This window comes from Lampetra planeri, chromosome 5, assembly GCF_965212315.1.
Source record: "Lampetra planeri chromosome 5, kcLamPlan1.2.h2, whole genome shotgun sequence".
Lineage (NCBI taxonomy): Eukaryota > Metazoa > Chordata > Hyperoartia > Petromyzontiformes > Petromyzontidae > Lampetra > Lampetra planeri.
This window is the reverse complement of record NC_136111.1, coordinates 2798998-2826570: the sequence shown is the minus strand read 5'-3', so window position 1 is coordinate 2826570 and position 27573 is coordinate 2798998. Positions and strand designations below refer to the sequence as shown.

At 45.2% G+C, this 27573-nt stretch overlaps 1 protein-coding gene across 4 annotated transcripts in view; it reads left to right on the top strand.

Annotated features, from left to right (window-relative positions):
- Positions 1–27573, top strand: part of LOC144718659 (ankyrin repeat and SAM domain-containing protein 1A-like) — a 52827-nt gene that overhangs the window by 5187 nt on the left and 20067 nt on the right. For 2 of the 4 annotated variants that reach the window (XM_078594082.1, XM_078594079.1), the window contains exons 2-15: positions 1007–1087; positions 3114–3270; positions 4674–4736; positions 10402–10698; positions 11986–12061; positions 12548–12661; positions 12762–12955; positions 13804–13890; positions 14765–14894; positions 15955–16043; positions 16168–16273; positions 16543–17180; positions 23285–23357; positions 27308–27423. In XM_078594082.1, coding sequence (XP_078450208.1) covers positions 1007–1087; positions 3114–3270; positions 4674–4736; positions 10402–10698; positions 11986–12061; positions 12548–12661; positions 12762–12955; positions 13804–13890; positions 14765–14894; positions 15955–16043; positions 16168–16273; positions 16543–17180; positions 23285–23357; positions 27308–27423 — 2221 coding nt within the window. The remainder of the gene's footprint in view (positions 1–1006; positions 1088–3113; positions 3271–4673; positions 4737–10401; positions 10699–11985; positions 12062–12547; positions 12662–12761; positions 12956–13803; positions 13891–14764; positions 14895–15954; positions 16044–16167; positions 16274–16542; positions 17181–23284; positions 23358–27307; positions 27424–27573) is intronic. The other 2 variants (XM_078594080.1, XM_078594083.1) reach the window with 2 other exon arrangements.

Here is a 27573-nt window from a genome sequence, read left to right as displayed (position 1 = left end):
TGCTGTTTCCGTTGTGTCGCTCTCTACCCTGGTTTGGTTTGGGAGGCTTGTATTAAATCCAGCAGTGAATTGACAAAGGGCTGTATATTATTTTGTACAACAATCACAACTTAAATAGCTGGATACGGGCCTGCCGTACCTGCAAGGGATTAACAACAGTGTATGCATGCGTGCGCATGCACCATTACTTATTGAATTCTTAATTCACCTATTCCGGTGCTGCTCACCTTCATTAATTTATTAACCGACAAGAGCGAGTCCACATCACCTTTTTGGCGAGCGCCGGTCATGCACATGCTTTAGTTTATTTTGCTTTTAACAGTTTCCACGTCTACAATGGAGTGCAGTGGTGCGCACACATGCATTTCTTAGTCACTGCCATATTTTAACTGTAAACGTTCATGTCGAGGCATTTTCTTGTAATGTTAATAGTTAAAAATATAATGTGGTTTCTGAGTGTTGGAACTTTAATTTGAGAAAGTTGTGAATTTGGTGCTTGTGGTTCTGGAGGAGATAGAGATGCAGAGAATATATCTGTGTAGCTATAAATATATACTGTATATATACAACCATGTGTCCAACATTCATAGTTTCCTGGGCTACCGGAGAAACGAAAAATCAGATTTTTAATATGACTATTTTATTGTAAGCTTATCACTGCAGTAATAAATTGTAAATGGAGTGAACCAATGTATGATTGTGCAAGGGTTATCCAATGTAGTGGTTCGTGCACTGCGCCCTGGTGACCCGAGTTAGATTTCCTCTTCGAGCATCGGCGACGAATATCAGAACTGGTCCTAGGTCTTCCATAGGTCGACTCAGCCTCAAATGAATACTGGGTGTGTAGATATGTATGTTGAACCTCTTATGCACGGTATGTAGACAACTGACTAACCACTGACCCCAACGCTTGGCGTGTTGGCCATCATAAATGCTCGCTAACAGCCCTTGCCCCAACAGTCCATTAAAGGGGGATCTTTGTCTTTGTGTGTGTTTGTGCGTGCAGTATCTGGCGTGGACCTGCAGTGAACTGCGTAGACTCGTCTGGGTACACGCCGCTCCACCACGCCGCTCTCAACGGGCACAAGTACGAGCGCTGCCTCGGCATTTCGCACACAGCACCAGCCACATGTCGAGCAGCACCCACGACACCTGAAACACGCACCCTCCAGCCCTGCACGCTTGTCCCATTGTGCCCAAGCGGACGTGTACATGGGGGTTACGTGAATTCGCCTGCGTGCACGCTGTGCATCGAGTGTGTTAACTGCTTCGGTGTGCGTGTGATTGGCGTGCTCGTGGATGCAGGGACGTTGGAGTTTTTAGAGCTCTGGGAAGGCTTGTGCACACTTTGTGCATGGAGGGTGGGTTTTTTTGTTCAGTTAAGGAAAATTGTCGTTGGACCGCATTGCATGGATGTTTTGCTTGATGTGTATGTCAGTATTATTAATGGGATAAGTGGTTTATGCACTGGTTGCATGCAGCTTAGTGTGCTGTGTTCTGTGTGTGTGCTTGACGAGTGGAATGATTGGACGTTGTTGGTGTATGCAGTCTGCTGATTTTTTATTGTGTGTGTGCACTTATGGGGAGCGGTGGCGATTATTTGAACATGGTTATGGGCCTCCCCTAGGTCGACTTAGCCTCAAATGAGTATCTGGTGCGCTGTGTAACCGTCGACACTGGGGAGACGGAGGCGTCCGGGCGTGGTGCTGGCCACCCACCCCCTCCTGTGTCGTGTCGGCTTTCATAGGTGCTCGTTAACAGCACTTGCCCAAAAAGTCTGTTCAGGCTATACATGAGATATTTGTTTTTGCACTGTGTTTGTTTGATAGTGTTTGTTATGTTGTACACTTTCAACATGTGGTAAAGCATTATAATAGTGACATTGGCAGGATGGGATGCATAAGGTTTGTGATTGAAGTCTAAAGGCAGTGTGTAGGAAGGTTTAATTGATGATGTGTGGTTTGATCGGAAGTTCATGATTTGTGGTGCATTGGCATATAGTCTGTGAACATAAGTCGTTTTTTATAGGTAATGCTTTTAAGAGGAAACTGCTCTGCTATTATAGTGTCTATAAAACCCTGTATAACTCGCCAACCATAACATCTTTGCAGCGAGAGATAGGTCAGTGTGCCGCACATGTAGTGACGCAGGATGAGGTCCTGTGCACTTTGTGTTTTTGAACGTTCTCATTTAAAGTTTCTAAAAATAGTAATTGCAGGGCATACATTCAATACTGTTGTTATGGATATACAGTATCCTCTAATTGATTGATTTCATTGATTTTGATTACGTGGGTAAAAAAAAACATTCAGCCTTAAGCTTTTTTTTACAAGAATCATCCGTTGTAGGCCCTAGTGAAAAAAGGGAAGTAACAGCAGTGAATAAATCATGACGTTGAGTAGCAAATACATCGAAAGAGAGAAACATTCATCAGATCACGTGGGATTCACTAACCACGTGTGCAAGATAAGGGGAATCATAAGTTAAGGAAGGAATTTTAAAAGGCCAGGTAAGGGAGGCATTTAAGCCAAAACGACCAAGTGAACTTGTTTTGCAAAAGTGAGGGGCAGCAACACGTAATAAATGATCACCTTAGCCAGATATCACTGTGGGTGTGTTGAGTAGAAATAGAGAGGAGCAAGTTCAGAGGTGCTGTGTAATACAAACGATGCTTCCATGCAGGGTTGTTCGTGGTTATTGTGTGGATGAGCCACGCATGACAAACCCTGATCCCCACCACACTGAGATCAGAGGTTGGTGCACTGTGTGTGTGTGTGCGCGCGCGCGCGCGTGTGTGCAGTGGGAAGCGGTAGTGTCGCGGTTAGCGCGCTGCACTATGAACCCGACGACCCGAGTTTGATTCCCACTCACGACCAATAACGGTGGCGAATATCTGAACCGGTCCCGGGCCTCCCTTAGGTTGACTCGGCCTCAAATTAGTACCTGGTGCGGTGTGTAAACATCGCCACTGGAGGAGACAGGCGATCGTACGTGGTGCTGGCTACCCACCCCCTCGTGCGCCGTTCTGGCCTTCATAGGTGCTCGCTAACAGCAATTTGCCCCCAACAGTCTGTTAAAGGCGATACGGGGGACTGCTGTCTTTGTGTGTTCAGGGAGGTCGTATTACGACTGCTGCAGCACGAGGCGAGCACAAACGTGGCAGACGCCAAGGGTTGCTTCCCCCTGCACCTGGCCGCCTGGCGGGGCGACGCGGACATCGTGCGCATACTGATTGAGCACGGACCTTCCCGCAGCCCACCCAATCAGCAGGTAAACACTGTCGCCGACACAATACAGGAAGGTGCGTACTACGCCGAACCTCAAGCGTAAGGTAAAGAGATCATCACGGCCGACTTGCTACCTTTCGCGACTCGCCCTCGCTTCCTTCACTCCCCGGCCAGGTGGCTCAACTTGTCGAGCGGACGGCTCGCAGTCGGAAGGTCGAGAGTTCAATTCCTGGTTGGGGAGGGGTGGGGTGTGGTTGACCCTGCCCATCATCCCTCTGGGGTCAATAAAATGAGTAACACTTGTTTGGAAAATCAGCAGTGGTTGTCCTATGGATGGACTCCACCTTGTCATAGGAATGTGGGATTTCCACCACTGGTTCAGGGGTGTAAACAGGACATGAGTGCTGTCTCTGCTTATTTGAGCAGAAAATCACTCTACATCCTTCAGCTGTTACACAGTCGAAAATCCCGCCTCCAAGTACCACTCTCATTTCAGTGTCGCACTTTTTTCAAAACGATAACCACTCCAGCCTTTTTGTATGCAGCTTTGTTAACTTCCGTTGTTCATAAGTACAGACATGCACTCGGCCAAGTTTAGTTTTAAAGTTATTTACTGAAACATTAGCGCCAAATCTATCTGGTTGATTAATTCCACACTTAAATCCCTGCAATTTAAGACATCTCTCACAATTCATATGTTATGTTTCAAGAGTAAATTCTACCTTAAGATTGTTTTTATCATCGTTCCTCGTTATGCTTAATAACACTGCATCTCTGCAATGTAAAAAAAATACATATTCGGTTAATATTATCATTCTTGTAATTGCGTTTGAACTGTACCCTATTCCACAGGTAACATTTTAATGCCATTGTTATTTATTGTGAATTCATCATTGTTGTTTAATGTTCGTATTGATATCAGGTTTATGAAGTGAGACTTGGGACCACCATTTGTTTACACGTTTACTCTGTGCTTGAGCTTCAGTGGATTCTTACATTGTATATAAATAAGAGGATACACACTTCCATGTTTACATGACTGTTTTAGGGCTCACCCTTTTCACAAAATGATGTTTGGCAGAATGTTGAGAAAATTCTTATTTTTAAGTGTAAATTAACATTTGTTTAAAGTAAAAATGTGCATTGTTACCTGTAATGCATCCACTTTGTGCTTATAGTAATCATATATACACACACACATGTGCTATACATAACCATTCATAGACATACTTGAAGTTTTAAATACATCTATTATTTAACCAGCAGATCAGTTCGACACTTTTCATGCGGGCAAAGAAAAGCGGTCCTACATCTCAGCTTTATATGGTTTGCATCCTATTATGGTTTTGAGGGTGGGTCTGATTGGTTGTGTGGATATGCAGCACTGCTGCCTCGACCCATGGTTCGGTATAGTCATGTGCTGTGGTATTTTGTCCCGATTTACAGATTCCGAGTGAAAAGTCAGAAGTGAAACGGCATGGCCCGTTTGACCCCTATGTTAATGCCAAGGTAAGTCACTTGCGGTTTTATGTTTCCTGTTTTGTTTATCTTTCGTTTGCTGTCTTGCATAAATGTTACGTGTTCTGTCTGTTAAAAGTTATTAATTCCATTACTTCGTATGGTTTTTAATAACCTATTGAAAATAATTATTTTTCCACGTTGTTCACATTATTGGTTCTTGTATGCATATATATGTCAAAGTTATGGAAGAAAGAATGTGTCACTTATCTCGCTCTCAGGGTGTGTTTGTGTGAAAGTTGTACAGACTTGGGTTCTTAATCGATTATTCATTTTTTGGTAATGATTTTCGGAATTAATTAACCGTTCCAAAGGTTCTTTGTGTCGGTAATTACATCTAGTTCAGTTTTAGTATCCATTGAACAGATTTGCGCACGCGAACGTTTAAATCACACACCGCGTTCCAATGTCATTGGTCAAGTGACAACCCATTAGATACAAAATAAATGTTAACAAAAACTTTGCAGCCCCTTGTCAATCTACTGCTGGATGACGGCCTCACCACGCTCGCTGTGTCGGTCATGGGGCTTGTTTGACCATACTTCACTACCATGGTCAGTGGATTGGTGAAGGTTAGTAAACTGATAATGTCATTATGGATAACGTAAAACAACTTAAATGTTCACGACCCTAATACAGATCTATGTCACCTCAAATGTAGGCACCCATATACGGATGAATAAGCGTGTGTACGAGCATGCCAGGATGTCAAGTTAGCGAGTGTGTGAGCTGGCACCCTTGGATGTCTGTGTTTGTAGGCATGTTGGTAGTGTAATTGGGGGCCGTAGTTTATTGGTTCGTGCATTGTGCGGTGAACCCAGTGACCCGAGTTTGATTCCCGTTCGCAACAAATAACAGTGGTGAATATTTGAACCATTCCTGGGCCGACCATAGGTTGACTCAGCTTTAAATGGTAAGTACCTGCTGCAGTGTGTCAACATGAGCACTGGGGAGACAAACGCAGCTGGGCGTGCTGTTGGCCACCTCACCTTTGTGTGCTGTCGGCCTTTATAGGTGCCCACCAAAATAACTTGCTCCAACAGTCTGTTTAAATGTTATACAGGGGATCTTTGTCATTGTCTTTTGCAGTCATGTGACTATGTCTGTTCAAGAATTCTGGCATGTCCCCAGCCAACAGTGTTTGTATGTGTGCAGTCATAATAGTGCACTGATATGCTTCCTTGCAAGGCCTTCTTAGCAAATGTCATATACCGATAAATATAGACATGCGGGCATGCGAGCAAGTATGGTATGAGGATCAAAACACAGCGGGCATTGCTGTGCTGTTAAACAATCAACAATAATCTTTATAGTCCTATGGCAATCCACTAGTGACTGAATGCCTCCCACTATGCCAGTCCAGGGAAATGTTTGACCATACTTCCCCATTTTGGTCGTTGTGGGTTGATGGAGGGGCGTGCCCAAGACCGGTTGAGATATCAGTTGCCAATGATGTTAGCCGTGGCCTGGAATCAAACTCAGGTCACTAGGTTTATTGTTCAGTGTGTTAACCACTGCACCACAGCTGCTCTGTCAGATCTTTAGGTGTTGAAGTTTGCTTTACAATTATTTTCATTCCTTTCTACAGCTGTCACTTTCTTCCCTAATGTTATTCTTGGTTAAATATAATTGCTGCTTTGCCAATGCGGATGTATCGTTTTCTCTGCTGTCTATAAAGTACAGGACCGCATGCTGTTCACCTCGCCATTTCGTCGTCTTGTTTCTGGCCGAGGGCTAAGTAACAGCCTCCTCTTCTTGAGCTGTTCATCCGCATGGTTGCAAGGCTTCTCTTCTTGGCTGTTTACCTGTCGAGTCAAAGTCCTGTCGCGAAGTTGGCACCAATACTTTAGGGTTGCCACCCACATGTAATATTTTTCCATATTTTGTTAAATTAAAGAACAGCAACATCAGTAATACCCTGTGTTTGGTGTTTAATGACAAGGAAAGTGAAGTCCCATTTTGTAATCTTGTCTCCTATATACAGAAATTACCACTAATCATTAATAATTATTAAAAGATGGGTCAAATTAAATGTTCCCACAAATGCTAATTGTAGAGAACAATTACTATTTACATTTTCCCCCATTGGCAGCTTATCAAGTTGATTAAAGGAAGTGATATGTGCTGGTCTGTTGGATGAGTGCTGGAGCTGAGAGATAAGCACTCTGAACTACAGCGATGTGACATTGACTCTTGCGTCCACTACCTTGAACACTGTATGCCTTCATGTTTACGGCCTCATTGTTAGGTGCAGGGCGTGTGGTATGTTTTGCCTGAGGTTGTGTTTGTGTCAGTCACTCCATGGCATGTTGAAACACATTTGTACTCAAACCACAGACATTACTCTTGTTTTTTTTGTGGTTCTGAAATATTAGTAAGGAGGAAGAATAAGGCAGTTCACCTTGAATGTATGTGTTTACAGTGGCACTGCCATGCTGTTATGTTTTCTTGTCAAGAGCTGAGAAGCTAAGCACCATTAGACCTGCATGACACTTTAATAATAATAATGTATTTTTTTACATATCGTGTCGTTATTCATGCAAATTGCATCTCACAGTCGCTAAGGAACCACTGCCAAGCTAGATTGCATCCAGGTTGTGAGCCGGTGGTACCAGCAATTACCCAAGCTCGGCAGTCCTCTATATATTAAGATGCTTTCAGCCAATGAATGCGTGTGTATACACTTCATAGTCTTCACTCAGTGCGGTTCGGCAGTGTCCTGCCGTGATGCTGTGGAGGACTGCTGTGCACGGTGTGGCTTTATCACAGTGCTCCCGAAATGCAACCGCCCAAACGTAACCTTCCATGCTTACTGTGGGACACAGCCAACGTTGTGGTGGCATTGTCAGAAAGTGGTAGTTAAAGGGGCTTTGGTCCATGGTTGTGGGACCCCTTTGCAATCCGTAACTTTGTAGGAGCCTACTTAGAAGCCAGTGTCACCCCAGCAGGGAAGTGAGACCCTTGAACTCGGTTATCAGCACAACCGAGGCAACGTCCTCTAACACACTGTGGGAGAGGCGTGGCTTTTCGCCCAGTTCCACATCCACCACCTACCAATAAACGACGATGTCCGCTGTGCTGTGACGCTGCGAATCATTGCATGATTTTGTATGTGGTTTTATTTTTGCTTAGTTATTCAGTTATTCAGCTTGTGTTAAAATAAATTGAGTGTGTGTATGTGTGCACGCACTGTGGGGAGCGGTAGTGCAGCAGTTAGCATGCTGCGCTACGAACCCGGAGACCCGAGTTCGATTTCCACTCACAGCCAACACCAGTGACGATTAACTGAATCAGTCCTGGGCCTCCCCGAGGTCTACTCGGCCTCGGTCGGGCATAGTGCTGGCTACCCACCCCTTCGTGTACCGTGCCGGCCTTCACAGGTGCTCGCTAACGGCACTTGCCCCAACAGTCTTGTCTGACTGTACGGGGGATATTGTTCTATTTTTTGTCTTGCACTCACTGCACTACTTTTCACCACCCTCCCCCCTAACACTGTCCTCCGCAACCTTCCTCTCCCCTCTGCTCTGATAACCCGCGTCATTTATAAGCTTTGCACAATATTTCCCCGGAAACTTTGCTCAATGCGTTTACACCCCCCTTCCATCATATAAAGTATGCCCACTAAAACACTTTATGGGATGTATAATAATTTTCTTTGTGCCCAGATTTGTATTGATTACTTGGGTGATATGCAAAATGGCATATGTACCCCATGTGGTATGAGCCCACAGCTCCCTATATAAACCACTGGCTCTGCCATCCTGGCCATTGCGTTTTTTTATGTGGTTGGGTTATATGCGGAGATGTATTTGTACGTGTGTATGGGGAGCGGTAGGGTAGTGGTTAGCATGCTGCGCTACAAACCCGGCAAACCGAGTTTGTTTCCCGCTGACGGCCAACACCAGTGACGATTATCTGTCCATGATGACCGTGGCATTGCCCTTGTCGGCCGAGAGGATGACGATATCATTACTCTTTTTCAATTGAGATAACTCAAAACGCTCATCCTTATTGCTGTTGCCGACTGGTATCTTAGCGCTTTTGAGGGTTGCAGCGATTTCAGATCTTGTCACGTCTGCCACGGTGTCCCAACCCTTAAGGGCTACATCGACCTGGGCAATAATGTCATCCACTGGTATGTGTTTGGGGGTGACTGTGAAGTTCATCCCTTTTGCCAGAACCGATTTTAGACCATCAGAAATTTGACTATTACCCATGATCTGTAATCAGATCCTGAGTGGAATTTAATGTTTATTAGCTTAGACGTGGGGACAACAGTTAAGAAGCCTGTCCACCTGACCAGCCACCTGCACAGACTTGTGTTATGTGTGTGAATATTTGTGATTATTTAGAATTGTTAAAATATCACAGAGTCTGCATGCTTTTTTTGTTAAGCTTCCACTTTGATATTATTCAACAGTAAGATAAAAGCAGGTTATAAATATTTATGGGGCATGCATAAACTTAAATATATTCAAACCCTCTGCGGGTTGTGGAGCAGGTTAATGGCCAACAACTAGATGTGTCAATATCCCTCAAGGAATCTCAACGCTTTATGATGTACTGTCTTACCAAGCGTTCCATTCAAACCTGTCCATATCATCATCAATCATCAACAGCCACGATCTATCCAATGGCGAATGAAGACCTCCAAACTTCGTTGCAATGCCATCGCTGCACATGAGTTAAGCACATCGCTCCATCTCCGTGGCGGTTGTTCCCTCTTAGTTTCCAATCTCTCACGAGTCTTGCCCCATCCCTTCTGACAATGCGTCCTGCCCAAGCCGACCTACTAGTCTTAACAGTCAATGTGCCTTTAATTTTCTTTTCTTTTCTCGATGATCCCCAGGGTGTTTTTGTTTCTCTCCATCGGCGTAATTCGCAGCACGCATATCTCCGCACTCCGTCGTGTTTTTTGCATCTATCGTTCCATTTTATTTTTTCAGTGCCCATGCTTCCGATCCAGGCATCATAGCAGGGAATACGGCTCTGATTGAAATCTTTCCTTGTGAGGCACATTGGAATACTGCTTTTCATTGCCACATGTTTTTTTTTTTACAAAAGCACTCCAATCTCCATGTGTGCACACGTCCAAATAGAACCAGAACTGCCATAACAAAGGTTTTTGGGTTAGATCGCGTAAATATATAAATGTGTCGTTAAAACCCGCCACCATCCGACACAGCCAACCAGTAAGGGTTGTCACGTAAACAGAACGTGCCAATTCGTCACCGACACACCCTGCAGCAACAGCAGCAACAGCAGCAATCCTATGAGGGCGGCCGGAATCTCAACCCCCTGCGAGCGACAATGTCCGTCGTGTGCGCGTTTCTCCATAGCTACACCAGCAGCTTTCTGGAACGCTCTCCCATTGCACATGCGCAGCTTCCAAGCACCATCCAGCTCCAAGCGGCAACTCAAGGCTCTCACCTGTTCAGGCTCTCACCTGTCCAGGCTCTCACCTGTCCAGGCTCTCACCTGTCCAGCTCTCATCCGTCTAGGCTCTCACCTGTCCAGGCTGGATCAGCGCCTCCGACTTCCCAATCGAACTCCGCGTCCGTTTCGCAGAATATGTGCGTGTTAGAAATTGTGTTGATTGTCATCATTGTCATTATGAATGCGCTTCACAATTTCAAGTCTTCTCGCGCGCCCACAGAACCACGACAACGAGACGGCGCTGCACTGCGCGGCGCAGTACGGCCACACGGCGGTGGTGCGCCTGCTGCTGGAGGAGCTCACCGACCCCACCATGCGCAACGCGCGCTTCGAGACGCCCCTCGACCTGGCGGCCCTGTACGGCCGCCTGGACGTGGTGACGCTGCTCACCCGCTCCCACCCTAACCTCCTGGCGTGCAACACCAAGCAGCACACTCCGTTGCACCTGGCCGCTCGCAACGGCCACACGGGTACCGTGCAGGTGCTGCTAGAGGCTGGCATGGATGTCAACATCCAGGTGAGGGGGGCAGGCCGGCCGCGCACGCGACGGACATTGTCGCTCGCAGGGGGTTGAGATTCCGGCCGCCCTCATAGGATTGCTGCTGCTGCTGTTGTTGCTGCTGCTGGGTGTCGGTCAGTGCTGCTATCAGGAAGCCAAATATAGCCAGCACAAAGCACGTCACGTGGCTAACACCTTTATAAATATGGCACTTTTTATCACACACACACACTTTAGGAGTCATGTGTGAATCGGGCTGTATATTTACCGAGTGTATGTGAACTCTAGATTGGCGTGTGTATGTGCATAGAGCCTGATTCATGTGTTGTCAGTTACTGACTTTTCTGACTTAAATGCTGACTGCTGACAATTTTAACACTCGGCTTTCAAATCGTTTTCGTTGTTTAACAAGTGACTTCGGCATGGCAGAAACAGCGCGAGTGAGTTTTTACGTCGGGAACTGGAAGAATTTCTGCGAGTCTTTCTTATACGTCTCATTCTCGCGAGGCGAAAGCGTGGATTTCCGTCCGTGGAGGAAGCCGCTGTAGTTGGGGCGGTTTTGGGTAAAGCTTTACGGAGGTTATCCACAACAGTTCACGTCGATGCCCATTGTGGAGCTTTCACCGGAGAGATTTATAAACATGGCCAAAAAGTGCAAGTGCCTCGAGTACCTGAGAGTAAACCGGTGATGGTTGTGTATATGTTGAACTTCTTTCGCACTGTACGTAGCCAACCATGCTAATCGGAGGTGTGGGGAAAGGACAACAAAAAAAGAACAACATGGTTGGTCCAGCGTGGAAATGTTTTCCAGATGGGGAAGATTGTCTTGGCGTTCATGGGTAAAACGTTCACTGCCAGGTGGAACTGGTTGCATAGCACATACTGATCATTTATACGACAGATATGCAGATGGTAACAGCATAACTACTACGTGTGTGCGTTTGTATAAATATGGCAGATGTCTATGAGTAGTTAAAGTTTCCCCATTCTTCAATGAGTATTGTGCACTGCTCATCTCCACTGATAGTTCTAAACCAATTGTTTCACTGCCACACTGCTATGGCAGGGACTAGTTCTCCTGTAGGCTAACCTGTAGGGTGGTGCTTACAGAAAAAAACAATTATAACGGTGATTAAATCAATATGGCTGGAATCTCACTTGGAAATCTCACGAGTGGGAGTCTGATTTTCTGACATTTGGGAATGTCATGATCTGTGCAGTAATGATTAATCATGCTTGCTGGTGCTGCGGCGTGCAGTAGCAGCATTGTGACACGTGCTTGTGCTGGCGGTTGTGTGTGGTTAGAGCGAGAAGGGCAGTGCTCTCCACGAGGCTGCGCTCTTTGGCCGGGTCGACGTCGTGAGGTTGCTGTTAGAAGCCGGTGAGCGAGACATCGCTGACGTCACCGTGACACCGCACCTTGCTACGTCACAAATTTACCCACAATGCGCCCTGATACGCAGCGATGCCACACCAAGCCACACTACACTTGGCCATGCCACACTTTTTCTTTGTCATGTCCAGCCTGACACCTTCGTAATGCGGCACGGATGCCACCATGCCACGAGCCAATAAATAATGAAGTTAAAGACGTTACTCTCACTACTTTTTATATACCTGAACCATTGGTGGAAAGTCTGTGTGGGACCAACCACTGTTAAATGGTAATTGTATCAACCCCTGAGAGATGAAGGGCTGCGTCCACGCTCGACTGGGATTTGAACTTTAAACGTTCTGATCGAGAGCCCCGGGCCTCGACCCCGCCGTATGCTTGGCCGTACATGAGTTAATCGCTTGACACGGTACCGAGCACTCACGTTCTGCCACCGTTGCATCTTAACGGGTGGTTTGTGTGGCCGTGCTGCAGGGATCAATGTGAACATCCGAGACAAGCAGAGCAAGACGGCGCTGGACATCCTGGGGGAGCACCGGTCCCAGAAGGCCTTGCAAATCTCTGCCCTGCTGCGTGGGGAAAGTGCAGGTAATGGATAATAGTTGGGTATAGTGATGCTGTTATTCAGTGATATTGAAGGTAACTTCCATTGTGTAAATGGTATTTTTTAACTCCTGTTTGTTCCTAGACCATTGGCCGAAGGACAAATCGGCTTCAACGAGGCCCATGACGGAAGTGGGTGGTGAGCAGCACAAGAGGGTAGGGGAAAGGAGGCCGAGCAACCCTGAGCAGAGTGGGGACTTTCTCTACGAGAGCCTCTGCAATGCCCTCTCCAACTCCTCCACATCCCTTGATCACACCGATGAGGATGGCCTCAGCAAGGTGACAGCGCTCGCCACGCGAGGGCGGGGAAGAGCGTTTTGCTGGACGTGGGGTAGAATTAGCAAACGGCATCTTGGCTGTGTAGAGTTGGGCAGCAATTTTATTTGTGAAGGTAATAAGAGCTTGAACTTTTATATATGCACAATAAAGTACATATGTGTGGATGACCAGTTATATATTTTGAAGAGTATGTTAATATTATGCTTCCATATGGTTTGAGCCCCAAAGTATTGTTTCGTAGGATTTAAGAGTAGTTTTATAGCTTAAATTCATCTCAACTGTCTGTCTTAAACTGAAAATGCATGTTTTTTTCAGTGTGATGAATGTACTTAACAACAAGGTCACAGTATTCAAATATAAATATTATCTAAAGTAATTTCAGCTTGCATACACACGCATTGAAAAGTGCCAATGACCAAAGGTGTCCACGGCTCGCTGTTTTAAGTTGCCTCGCAAACTACTCGAGCATTTTTGTTGCAAAGCCACGGGCCGGTATACATAATTTAAATAGGGTTATTAACAACAAATTACATTAACCTATAATTGCACGAAATAAAAACTGGTTGCTTTCAAACGTTTCCACAAATCTGGCTGTCGCCTGATGAGACTGTAATTAACTCGGAATTTTAAATGTTGTGGATTTGCTCTCCAACACACCGGCGTGCTGTATCGGTAACAAATTGACCACGTTCTGTTGCCGTGACAGACCTTACTGTTTTGGCTGTGTCGGGTGATGGCGGGTTTAACGACAAAAATAAAACTTATATTATGGATGGTTACTTACTCGCGCTTGCCCAAGCAGTCCACGGGGCTACATGCACGCTCGGAATCTTTGCCCTTTCTTTCAGCAGCGCACACGGCCCCCTCCCCCTGCAAACCCACCACCAGAGGAGGAAGCGGACACTGAGGTTGACATGTCAGGACTCTCTGCTCAGGTGAGTTGGCCTCATGGGTGATGGGCATCAGGTGTGTGGGGGAGAGGGAGAAGACTGTAGATGAATGAAACGGATGGTGGGTGGGTGGGTGCGACCCGGTGATTGACATGAGTAGGGATGGTGACTTGCAACTGTGAGCAGAGCTGAGCAAGTGAATGGCGCCTGAGAAAGTGCTGCACGGCACATGGTTGGGATGCACTGTAATAAGCCGTATCCTGTAATCATGATGACATATATAAGAATAGGCTTTATCCTTTGTGGCAATAAAAAACATGTGTTAAGATGTTCAAACACCAAATATATATAACTTTTGCAAAGCATCCCAAGTCTGCATTAATCACACGTACTCCGTGGCAAGACATGCAAACAAGCATGCTCTAAGAAACTGATTTGGCCTGCACCAGAGACGGCCTTCTTCTATGGCCTTGCCTCACCAGTGTTAGACCAGAGAATGCCAATAGGTGAACATCATCTTGATACTGTGCAAAAAGGTCCCATAGATATGATGACATATTTTACCTTTTTTTTCCATGGGTTAAATTAAAATTTCGAACTATGTTATCAATATTGTTGTACTTGTGCTGGTTTGTGTATGAGATTGCTTTGTCAGAAAATCTAAACAACTGTGTAATTGACACATTGCAGTTCATATATATATAAGAAGCTTCGCTTATAGCCTAGCTAAGTTCTGTTCAATGTACTGCAATCACAGCTTAAGAATGGCACTGAAGGGCAATGGCTTGATTATGAAATTCTTCCCAAGAGGCAATTACATCCTTGATTGGTGCTAGCTAACAGCACTTGTCCCAACAGTCTGTTAAGGCTATATTGGGGGGGCGGGGGGGACATTTGTCTCTTGTGCGTGATTGTACAGAGGAGATCGTCTGCACGCGATGAGGGCTGTGACATTGGGTGGGGTGGGAACGAGAACCCGTATGAACTGTTGGCAAGCGCCGAGTCCCGAGGCCTCCCCACGCTCACCCTGGACTTACCACCCAGTACAGGTAAGGGGTTTCTCTTCCCGCATTCACCTGCAGGCAGGCACTTGCTCACCGTTGAAAGACGTTTTAAAAGTCTCTCCTTGTTCAAGCAAGCAAGCACGCATGGGACAGTGTTTAGTTTTTATTTGTATATATATTTTTTTTTAAGTGATTTGTTTACCTTTCCTCTACTTTGCACTCCTGTTGTGTTTTTTTGTGTTGTTGTAAATGTTGTGACGTCATGCCCCTACTGGATATATGTAAAACAAAGAGTTTCAGAGCTCATCGGATTTCTCCTCGAGTTGAAAATAAAAATTAAGATTTTGAGTGTCTCTCCATTGCCAGTGCTCAACCAGTGGAGAGAGTCCCATATTTCTTTGGCAGGAGTCATGATCACTTTCTGACTAAACACCGCTGTTGTTTAATACGGTTGGTGTTGGGCGGTGCGGGTGCTGTTTGCGAGCATGAACATTTGCATATGAGGGGAAATCTCGTGCTATTATCCACAACATTTTCCCTGGATGAACGTGAATAGGAGGATGAATTTGCCACCAAGTGTGGAATCGTTGTAGTGGTGTGGTGCACCGTAGTGAAGTGGTGCAGGGGAGTGCGCCAGATATGGTGGCAGCCGTGGTATCGGCAGGCTGTAGATGGCAAAAAACACATTATTAGTATGAGTAGCCTCAAAAAACAACAACAAAAATGTACAATGCATTGGTCAAACATCCCAGTGCTGCAAAAATTACCTGAAAATAAGTAAATTTGGATTCCAAATTTTTACATCGCCCACGACTGAGAAAACTTGGCAGGACCGTCCTGAGAAAAAAAGTGGAGACTCGGTGAGGTTTTCCTGCGTTAACAAGGATAATACATCTCATCATCATTGTCATCCTTTATAATTTTCATCCTATCATTATAATCAGCCATGAGAATTACATTGTCACAAAACATGTTATTTTTAAACAAGGACATTTGCACACTGCGCAAGGGTCTTGTCGTCTGCAATTTAAGCCATTGCTTTAAATCCTCTTCCCCCCTTGGTTCCTTTCTTATTGATGTTCTCCCACTGGTGGTCTACGCGCAGAGGAGCTGAGGGATTTGTCCAGCCCGGACTATTCGCCACCGTCTCCAGACACCGCTGTGCACAACATTCAGAGCGTCATCCGCCCGCAGGTGAGAGATAGTGTCGGCGTGTGACAACAGCTGGCGCGTCACCTATTTTGAGAGCCGCGGTTTCGGTCAACGGCGCTAAGCTGCTTGAAGGTAATGTTTTTGTGTTGTATTTATTTATTTACAGCCTAGGCAGAGAAAGTCTCTGTTTGGAGTGACGGAGAAAAAAGGAGACGAACCTCGGGGGTCCGGGACACTCGGGGATGAAAAGGGGATCGTCCAGTCCAGCAGAGGTGAGGGCTGGCTATATGACCCTGAGACCAGTTGAGCTGCTGCATGTTGCTCAACATCCATTGCTGCAGCTGTTCTTTTTTCTTCTTCATAAAGAGGGACCTGTTATGGTCATGGCTTCTCTGATGATTGCCCGTGTTGTGATAGCTTGTGTGTGTTTTGTGTTTGTTTTGTTGCCTTGCACGTTGGCTCGCATGTTGCCTTGTGTGCGTGGTGGCTTGCCGTGGGTGGCTTGCCGGGCCGGCTTGTCCTGTGCGTGTGGCGCGTGTAGGTGGAAAAAACCCTTGTTCAGGGCCTGTGGAGCCGCCACTGCCGTTGCCAGGCCGTGAGTGGCCAAATCATTCGGACGTACCTGTCACACTCAGCCAGTCCAGTCTGTCCAGGCAGGCGGCAGTTTCCAACCAGGCGAACTTCCCCGTCGAGTTTGCGGGCCTCCTGCACGGGTCCTCCCAGACAGCCCGGGTTCAAGCGGACCTCAGTCGAGGGTCGCCACGGCCGCTCGCTGACTCGGCTTCTTCTGGCCCTTGCACAGCAGCCCGCCTCGATCAGCTTAACGCCAACACCGCCTCGGGGAAGTGCAAGAACGGCCACCCAGTCACGTACAAAACTGTGTTTCACACGCTGGTCAATCAGGCTGCGGCAACCGCGGAGGGCACGAGTGTCTTCCACTCGCTGGGGCGGACGCGCTCCCCCAGGTGCCTCGTTGAGTTGGAGTTGACGCGGAACATTTCCAAGTCAGACTCCGACCTGTTGATCATGCCGTCCGAGTCGGCCGCTCACAACGGAAAGAGCTGCTCGGAAGATGAGGTGTCGTACGAGAGGCGAGGAGGAGGGTGGGGGAACGCGCGCAGGGGGGGTGGACGGCGGGGACCTCCACGCACCCCTTCATTTACGAAAGAGTGGGAGGAGGTACGTGACGAGCAGTTTCTGTTTTTTTATTACCCCCCCCGTTCCCCCCCCCCCCGTTCCCCCCCCCCATTCCCCCCCCCCCCCGTTCCTCCCCCCCGTTCCCCCCCCCCCCTTGCATTGTCTTCACGTTTCACATCATGCCTTTTTCATGTTTTACCGTTTCACGGTGATCGTTATATTTTACGTTGTTCGTTATGCGCACTTAAACGTGGGTAGGGCAGTTGTTAAATACGTGCTCGACTGAGCCTGTTGTCCATGTAATTGGTTCGCTTTAAGTGTTTTGGGTCAGGTACATGTGTATTCTTGCAGTTATGGATTGGTGTGGTATCTAGGGTACAGTAGTGGTAATGTCTAAAGTATTTTAGGGTTAGTGTTTAACATATGTATGACCTCTTAATTCTTGAAATTTGTAATGCGACTAATTGGTTTTCCGTGTTTTTGTCAAAAAATTACGCTGGAATGATATTCATGCCAATATGCTTTGGGGACATGTGGGGGCCAGTAGTGTTGCATATATATGTGGTAATTGTATAGGATAATGATATTTATTTGCATCTAATTGGATTGATTTATTGTTTATTGTCAATAAGTTGGGCTGGAGTGCCAGTGTATGTGTGCCTGGGGGAGATCAGGGTGTATTAAAGAGTTCAGGTCCAGACTGCTAAACACTTGTGTTAAATATCACACGTGTACATAGTACGTGGCTACTTGTACAGATGTATACATCGTCTAAAAGCGACTTCATTTCAAGACTTTATTGCGTGACGGCTGATTGCCGTGTTGGGCCTTTCGGCTTGTGCTCAGCAACTGTCTAAAAAAAATAACACGAAGGAAGACATTATTATTAGATTGTGGGGAAGTAGAGGGAATTCATATTTTAATAAGAAGGGAGAAGTCAGGGGGAGAGGTGAACATGGGGAGAGGGTAAGACAAGAGGGCTTCCTTAATAAGAAGAAGCCATCTAGAAGAGACGGTCCTGTGCAAAGGAAGTCCTCAAGCTGTGAACAGGGTGGTGGAGTCGTGCAGAGGACTTGAGAGGTGGTCCCAGACAGTTGAGGACAGTAACACATACATGATCAGGGGGAAGATGCATTGTTTCATTTTTCTATATGGGTAAGCAATCTGTGCATATAAACTATTTGTGTTTTACACTGTTAAATGATGGTAGAAAATTAGACTCGTAAACCAGGCTGCACTCGAGTGAGCCGTGCAGTTATTTTAGTGTGTGCTTAAATGTGGTGGAATGCATTTTCTATTCCATTGAGGCTAATTTGTCCAGATTTTTATGTAGCAGGATCTCAGACACATGGCCTACGGATCTACAGAAGGATTCAACGATTAACGCATCAAATACACTTGTTTTATATACATGCAAAATCCAGATAAAATGACAACTCTTTCACTCATTTAACCAGTCGCCCCATCCCCACTCGACCTTCCACTGCATATCTGATCTCGTCACATCCTGTAGCCTCACATGCCTTTATTCAGTGATCTTTATTCAATCTCGCACTCATCCATAATTGCCATCCCACATTGCATGTCACCAATCCTCATGCCCCTCTTCTTTCTCCGTGTTCCCAATTCTTTTGTTAAACCCTTTTCTTAAAATGTATTATTTATTTTGTTACTTTGTGGTTTGCTACACTTCCACAGACAATACCTAAATGATAGTGGCAACTTATCAGACGCCGATGCATTAATTTGCAATCATGGGTTTAACGAAGAAAAATGTATTTAAACTGCAAGTACGCAGTGGTGAACGTGGAGAACAACAACAACGACGACGACCGTTCACCACGAAGTGGCGGTGGCGTCATCACGGCACTGATACACACTACATAGGCTGTGCACTCTGGCTTCCTGCCCCCTATTTAAAACAAACAACACAGGACCGTTTATCACACGGTGATGACGTTGCACGTTCAAATAACTCGCATCATCAGGCTGACATTTTGTTTTATTATTACTGGGATGAGTAGCACAATTTTATTGATTTCTCCAAAGAGCCTATTTTTTTTTCCATGTTGAGCTCTGTCGACCTTAAAGGGCCTCTGGTTATTTTTTTCCCCACACCCATGGTAGACCAGTCTGTAGATCTGGGAATGCCATCCCAGTTTTGTTATGACCTAAGACATGAGCAAGCTCTGGAGTCTTTTAGGGCCAACTCCTTGAGGACAAATTTTGATTTAAAGCTTTCGTGACTGCAGGGATTCATCTTCTTGGTTCTTTCGGTAAAGTCACGTAGAAGGGAAATAATAAAATAAAAAAAATTAACCAATAAAATACAATTCTCACGACGTTTCGGCCACAGCGCAAGCAGCCGTCCTCAGGTGAAGAACAGGTCTGTCGGAAAGACAGCGTCTGAATGAAACACCACCAGGCTTGGCAGCGTATATCTAAGCTGGGTTAGAGGAGGGAAGGGCGCCTTGACAAAGGAATTGGCATATCAACAGAGGAATTTAACATATTTATGGAAAATTAGGATATGAGGACAGTCTCCACTTCCTGAGCTTCAGCAGGCTCCGTACCAACTCCTAAAGTCTGCACAAGACCCACTCTTCCATCAAGCGTTATAGGCTTGACACCGAGGCCTGCCATGGAAACTAGCTTTGGTTAAACAGCGCTTCCTGCCGTGAGTCACATTAAATTTGCATCTGGCTGGTGTTGGCCTTTAGACCGTGCCACCGGGGTGACTGGCTTTGGCGGGGTACCCAGTGTAAAGTGGCGGTGTCTGTGCTGTCATCGTGTAACATTTTTGGAGTGCTCACCTCTGAACCTTGCGAAGCTAACACACGCAGACACCGCCACACTAGGAATCCACCCTTCCAGCTACGGTTATCGCACCGAGCATTTTATGGTGTTCAGTTAGCCCTGAGGTGTCCAGTTGGTGTTTTCTCTGGAATTACCTTACTGACTGGCTGATGATGCAAGCGAGTCATTGCCAGTGTGACGCCATAGCCGCAGAACGTACCATTCGTGTTTTGTTTGTTTTTAATTGGTTGAGAGGGGAGGCAATCTCAGCTCCACAGCCTTCGCTGGTGCCTGGGTGCGTGGAGAGCTGTTGTGTTTTTCAATCGCGGCTATTATTGCCATTCTGTGCATCGGTGTCCAACCCGCTGCCACAATCGTTTAGTTGGTGCAATACGGGGGCCAGAGGCAGCTATAGAAACTTCTTGAGGGGAGTAGGGGTGGGTGGGGGGGGTGGCAGTGCTGAAATTTTAAAAGTTAATAAAAAAACATTCAATTAATGAATGTACATTTTTTAATTCCAATTAATATAATCAATATATAATTAATCAGATTCACCACTATGTGGTGGTGTCTGTATCGTGGAGCTCATGGTGACCAGCTCCCCGACCTATTGCTCCCAAAACCTGCCTTGGCCTAAAATATCTCCTTCACCCCTTGCTATGGTTGCTGCTGCGCTGTTGATGGCCACGTAATTTCTGTGGCGCCTGCTGTTGATTTGCTTTTGCTGTTGCTTTTGCTGCTCTTGCTGTTGATGCTAATTTAGTAATTGTTCAGGTTTAACATCATCATGTGAGACGTAGTTTGCGTCTTTCAACTTTCAGGAATATTCTCTTTCAACATGAATTCCAATCTTGCAAACCCCTGAAGGTGCTTTGGTACACTTTTAGGTCAAAGAACAAATCCATTCAAATTATTTGCGTCCTGCAAAAGCTGTCGGCATATGTAGTTAAAAGTGTGGCTTGCATTTTGAGTTCCACGATCTCTACGCTCAAGTTCTTTTGTCAGATTATGACTTTCTGGATTTGTCATTCTGACTTCCTGGATGTTGACCTGATGATGTTTGACGAATCGTTAAATTTGTTGGTGAGAATCGTGTTTAAACTTCCCGGCGCCCTGCAAACTATAATCATTGGAGTGTTAAAAGCTTGTACACGTGACGATTAATTTGTTTGGCTGCTTTGTGTGGCGGAGGCTTCTTAATGACTAATTTTGGCAGGATCATTATGACCAAACCCAAAAATCTGTGGTGAATTGTACGAGGGACATGCTGAGCCGAGGACACACCGGGAACCAAGAAGTTTAAATTTACATGCCACCCAAATCGCAGTGGTCCTCAAGGTTAATTACTTGAACCATTGTGTCCTTAATGTTGGTGTAAAACTGCCTCATCCATTTTGTGTTGTACTCCCAGCACGAAGAAGTACCAAATCGTATCCATGCGGGGGTGGGAATCGTAATTATTTATATTTTAATTTCATCATTAGACCTCCTTTGTCAGTACCAAAATATAATAATAGGGTTTTTTCTGTACGCCTTTTGGCATCCTCTGGTCTAGCACCAATTGAGATGAGGCTCAAAAGAAAGCTGTCTCTGGTGTGGACCAATCAGTTTCAAGGACAATGCAAGGCAATGCATATATTATCAGAGTATGTTTTTTGTTTGCATTCTGACCATAAGTATTGTGGTTAATGCAGACATGATTCCTCGTTAAAAAAGGTTTCAGTTTTGTTGCATTTAAGGGTGGTTCAAGGTTAACCTTCACTTCATGCTCCAAAATAAATAATGAGTGTTAAGTTAATTCAGCTTTTACCCTTTCTTTCCTTGACGTTCCTCTGTTGGGGCGTTCGTGTGTCTCCCATTGGCGTTTGAATGCCTAAATAACAAAAAGCGTGGAATTCTTTTGAACACGTGTCCAGCTGTGTCAGGAATCGGCCTTCACGTTCTCGTAACATTTTGCTGACTCGCCATCAGTTTTTTAAACCTTTGGCACCACAAAAAAATCTACATGAGAAGCATCTCGACGCTATTATTAACATTTGAAAATTAGAGCCCAGGTTACGGTATTCCTTACACGTGAATATGTATTTTTGATGTAAATATTTAATGTGTTGCTTGTGTGCTTTGACACATTCTTGCTTACCTTTGTACCATGTATTTTTCCCAGGTATTTCTTTCAAGAGAAGCCTTTTTTCACCTGCTGTCTTCTTATTACTCAGTTTTCATCCTTTTCAAATACATGTTAGAAATACAACTAAATAAATATGTATTATTAATTCAGTACAACTCTTATTATCCAATATAATAGGGGCTGTGTAAATGGCAGAACATATTACCTCTTTTTTGTGCATGGTTTAGTTTATCCAGATGGTCAATTTTAAAAGTAACGCAGGTAATAGGATGATGTCACATCATCATAGCCATGGAAAGACTAAGAAATCGATGTATTTTTCACCACTTCCAGAATCCGGGGCACTCCTCTTATCCGCACGAAGGCTTGAATAATAGAAATGATCTCGCGATTTTAGGAAATATGCTTCCCAATTTTGGTCCTGTTCCTACCAGTCATAAATAAAAATACATTTACATAGTAACACTGCTTTAAACCACATCAAACATGCACACAGTCATTTGCAGGTTTGCGATCCTTCGAACAGAATATGATGAATTCATTTATTATGAATGTGATGCGTTGCTTTTTACAGGGGGATATTTTGGACTGCTAGCATGAATGTGTGCTCGCCGTTGTTAAGACATGATTGCAAGATGTTTCACTTCCCCTAATTAGAAGGCGTAGAGCAACAAGCGATTAACACTAGGCTTTCCCATTTAACAATCATAATTTGCACTTGTGTCAAAATCAAGCACGGTTGTCTGTACAGAGAGTTTTTTGGAAATTTGGATAATGCGGTGGTTATGTGGTTGATGATAATCACAACATTCATGGTTGTGTGTCGGTGATTGTAATGGCTTTGCGACGTTTCGGCGCTTTACAAATTGTCGTTATTGTTTACGTAAAATAGACTAGCTGGCACGTAAAGTGCAGCACAGCATCACATACGGTCACCACTATGAACACAACGCTGCTTACATTATACCGATTAAACAATGCGCTGAGAACAATTACAGTTTGTGTGCTAACTGATAACAGCAGCACTAATTGACATTACGGTTCCGTGCACATTGACAATCCGTGAGCAGATGACAAAAAGCTTGTGTGCATACAATAATGGAATTTAACCTGGTGTGCAGATGATACAACTGACCTTGCATTCATGTTGCTCAATCATGTACTTTCACCTTGCCTCTTATTCAATCTCCATCTTCTTAAATGCCCCTTTTATTCCCTACAGATTGACAAAATTATGAGCTCAATAGATGCCGGCATCACCAAGGAAACTGTCCCAAGGAACATTAATCATTCAGGCAAGTCTCCCCTTGGGCTGGTACCCTACAATGTAGGTTACAGTTGCTATAAGTAGAGATATTTTGGTAATACACACACGTACAGTCACAGACATGACCCTACACTGGCCTACACACGTATGCTTGTATGTATGTATGCACACGCACAGACACACACACTGCCCCATATTTGTGCATATTTCATATGACCGCACAAGATACATCTCATGGTTGGTTGGGATTATGTGCATATACTTTTGGTTGTATGTATGTATGTATGTTGAACTTCTTTCGCAGCGTACAAAGCCAACCGTGATAATCGTCTAAATGTAATTTTATTTGGTAATCTTATTTTAATCGAATCTTCTGTATGCACCTCAATTCTTCAGTTTGGTCGTGATATCTCAAGTCCTTATTGTTTACACTATGAGATCTCTTTTACCAGTGGCAAAATATAATGGTAGGTTTTTACCCTTTTAACTGGTACAAAACTGACACCTTTATTCAAGGCATCATGTTTGCAATGACCACAACACAAGTAGTCAATAAAGCAAACAAAAAGAAGCAACTCTGATAAGGATAATAATATGCACTGTCCTTGAAGTTGATTGGCCCACACCCGAGACGGCTTTCTTTAGAGCCTAGTCCCCATTGGTGTAGGGCCAGATGACACCAGAAGGCGTACAACTCAAAAACAGTGCAATATCAGAGTATTGAGAGTTCGGGGTAAACATTTACACTATGAGATCTCTTTTACCAGTGGCAAAATATAATGGTAGGTTTTTACCCTTTTAACTGGTACAAAACTGACACCTTTATTCAAGGCATCATGTTTGCAATGACCACAACACAAGTAGTCAATAAAGCAAACAAAAATAAGCAACTCTGATAAGGATAATAATATGCACTGTCCTTGAAGTTGATTGGCCCACACCCGAGACGGCTTTCTTTAGAGCCTAGTCCCCTTTGGTGTAGGGCCAGATGACACCAGAAGGCGTACAACTCAAAAACAGTGCAATATCAGAGTATTGAGAGTTCGGGGTAAACATTTACACTATGAGATCTCTTTTACCAGTGGCAAAATATAATGGTAGGTTTTTACCCTTTTAACTGGTACAAAACTGACACCTTTATTCAAGGCATCATGTTTGCAATGACCACAACACAAGTAGTCAATAAAGCAAACAAAAATAAGCAACTCTGATAAGGATAATAATATGCACTGTCCTTGAAGTTGATTGGCCCACACCCGAGACGGCTTTCTTTAGAGCCTAGTCCCCTTTGGTGTAGGGCCAGATGACACCAGAAGGCGTACAACTCAAAAACAGTGCAATATCAGAGTATTGAGAGTTCGGGGTAAACATTTACACTATGAGATCTCTTTTACCAGTGGCAAAATATAATGGTAGGTTTTTACCCTTTTAACTGGTACAAAACTGACACCTTTATTCAAGGCATCATGTTTGCAATGACCACAACACAAGTAGTCAATAAAGCAAACAAAAAGAAGCAACTCTGATAAGGATAATAATATGCACTGTCCTTGAAGTTGATTGGCCCACACCCTGCTACTTGTGTAGTTATTGACTACTTGTGTTGTGGTCATTGCAAACATGATGCCTTGAATAAAGGTGTCAGTTTTGTACCAGTTAAAAGGGTAAAAACCTACCATTATATTTTGCCACTGGTAAAAGAGATCTCATAGTGTAAATGTTTACCCCGAACTCTCAATACTCTGATATTGCACTGTTTTTGAGTTGTACGCCTTCTGGTGTCATCTGGCCCTACACCAATGGGGACTAGGCTCTAAAGAAAGCCGTCTCGGGTGTGGGCCAATCAACTTCAAGGACAGTGCATATTATTATCCTTATCAGAGTTGCTTCTTTTTGTTTGCTTTATTGACTACTTGTGTTGTGGTCATTGCAAACATGATGCCTTGAATAAAGGTGTCAGTTTTGTACCAGTTAAAAGGGTAAAAACCTACCATTATATTTTGCTACTGGTAAAAGAGATCTCATAGTGTAAATGTTTACCCCGAACTCTCAATACTCTGATATTGCACTGTTTTTGAGTTGTACGCCTTCTGGTGTCATCTGGCCCTACACCAATGGGGACTAGGCTCTAAAGAAAGCCGTCTCGGGTGTGGGCCAATCAACTTCAAGGACAGTGCATATTATTATCCTTATCAGAGTTGCTTCTTTTTGTTTGCTTTATTGACTACTTGTGTTGTGGTCATTGCAAACATGATGCCTTGAATAAAGGTGTCAGTTTTGTACCAGTTAAAAGGGTAAAAACCTACCATTATGTCCTTATTGTTTTTGCAAAGGTTTCCTTGTTTCACCTCTTGGTTGGTTACTCGGTGATACAATTTTAGTTATTTCGGTCCGGGGGGAGGACAGAGTTGCAAGAGTTGGAGTGTCAACATCCTCAGATTGCCCTGCATCTCCTAACGTGTGTCGCATTGTGTGACGAATGTAAAACAATGATATGATTGTAGACGTACATTCTATTGCCACGTGTTCATGTAGCCTATAAATGTTTCAAAATACCTATGCAGGACATTTCGTTCACTGAGCCAAACATGGAATTCCACATTCCTATAGCAGGCGTGAATTTACAAAATGCAATGACTGTTAATCTCCCACTAAAAGCCACTCACTTTGTCACCAAATAGATGAAGGGCAGGGTTGACCCCTGACCGGGATGTGAACTGGCAACTGTGTGACTGCAAGGCACACGCTGTAAACCAGAGGTGTGGACTCGAGTCATGTGACTTGGACTCGATTCAGACTCGAGTCATGAATTTGATGACTTGCGACTCGACTTGGACTTGCATAACAATGACTTTGTCCCACCTATGAGATGTGGACTCGAGTCATGTGACTTGGACTCGAGTCAGACTCGAGTCATGAATTTGATGACTTGCGACTCGACTTGGACTTGCATAACAATGACTTTGTCCCACCTCTGCTGTAAACACTGCGCTTTCCATATTATTAAACAGTTGGGTGATTACAAATTTTTGTTACCTTAATCTGAATATAAAACCGTAAAATAGAATATACAAACCAACTGCTGGTACTCCAAGGTTGGTGAAAATTTGGGCGAAGGGAAAATATGACAAACGATGGAAAACTGTAATGATGAAATACCATTACAAAAAAAAATCTTTGTCTTACATTTATTTCACCATGTAAGAGCCCAATGAGATGCCAAATATGTTTTGCTTATGCCTTTATGAGACATGCTTACAGTCTCTGCAAGGTATTAATGAGTAGTAATTTGAAGTTTGCTTAAGTCGTGGATGGATATAATGTGGCGTCAAAATGAGGGGGCTTGGAGCACACCGTGACACGCGTTCTATTTTTATCCTTTAACGCACACGCGCGTAACATTGTCGTGCACGCATACATAAACGCGGCGCCGCACGCACGCAGGAGCGTAATGTCTGTTGTGCGTGCGCGCGCACGCGCAGCCTCTCTCGTGCGCCCCGCGCGGTCTAGCCGCGCGGCATCACGCGCAGCATCGCACACGTGCGGGAACACTGCGCAGGCAGGAAGGCAGGCAGACAGGCAGGCGCGAGCGCGCGTTCTCATGACATCGCCCCGGCAATCGCAGACCCAGCGATAACGCGCACGCCGTTCGTTTCTGCCTTCGATACGTAGCAATGCGGTGCAACAAAGTCGGTAGCGGTTTCGTCCCCAGCGGCATCGTTGCGGCAAACGGCGGTGACCCTTAAGGAGGGAACGGTCCAGCAGCTGGAGAAAGGGAGTGGAGGGGGGGGGTAAAAACCGGGAGATCGGAAAGAAGAGGGGTGTGCGTAGTCAGAGCTCTTGCGTGTGTGCGCGCGTGCACGTGCGACTGCGAGTGTGCGTGCAAGCCGTAGGCGGGGATGTGGCACTGTCAGTTGTCGCCAGCGGAGTGCCAATGCTATCGCATGGACGGCGCGTACCGGCGTGTGCCCTATGCAGGGGGTGCCGGTGGCGCAGGGGGCCGAAGCAGTGTGGGCCAGTGGTTGGACGCGCTTGGACTGCCCCAGTATGAGGCACAGCTGCTTGCAAATGGCTACGATGACCTCAACTTTGTGGTGGGTACCGCACGCGCACACACACGCATCGTATGTGCACGTACAGTATACTGTCTTCTGCATTGACATGCAATGCATATTGCATATATGTAACAAATATTCCACTCGTGTTGGGAAATGCACTTTGCTTAAAATGCCATCGTGCTCAAT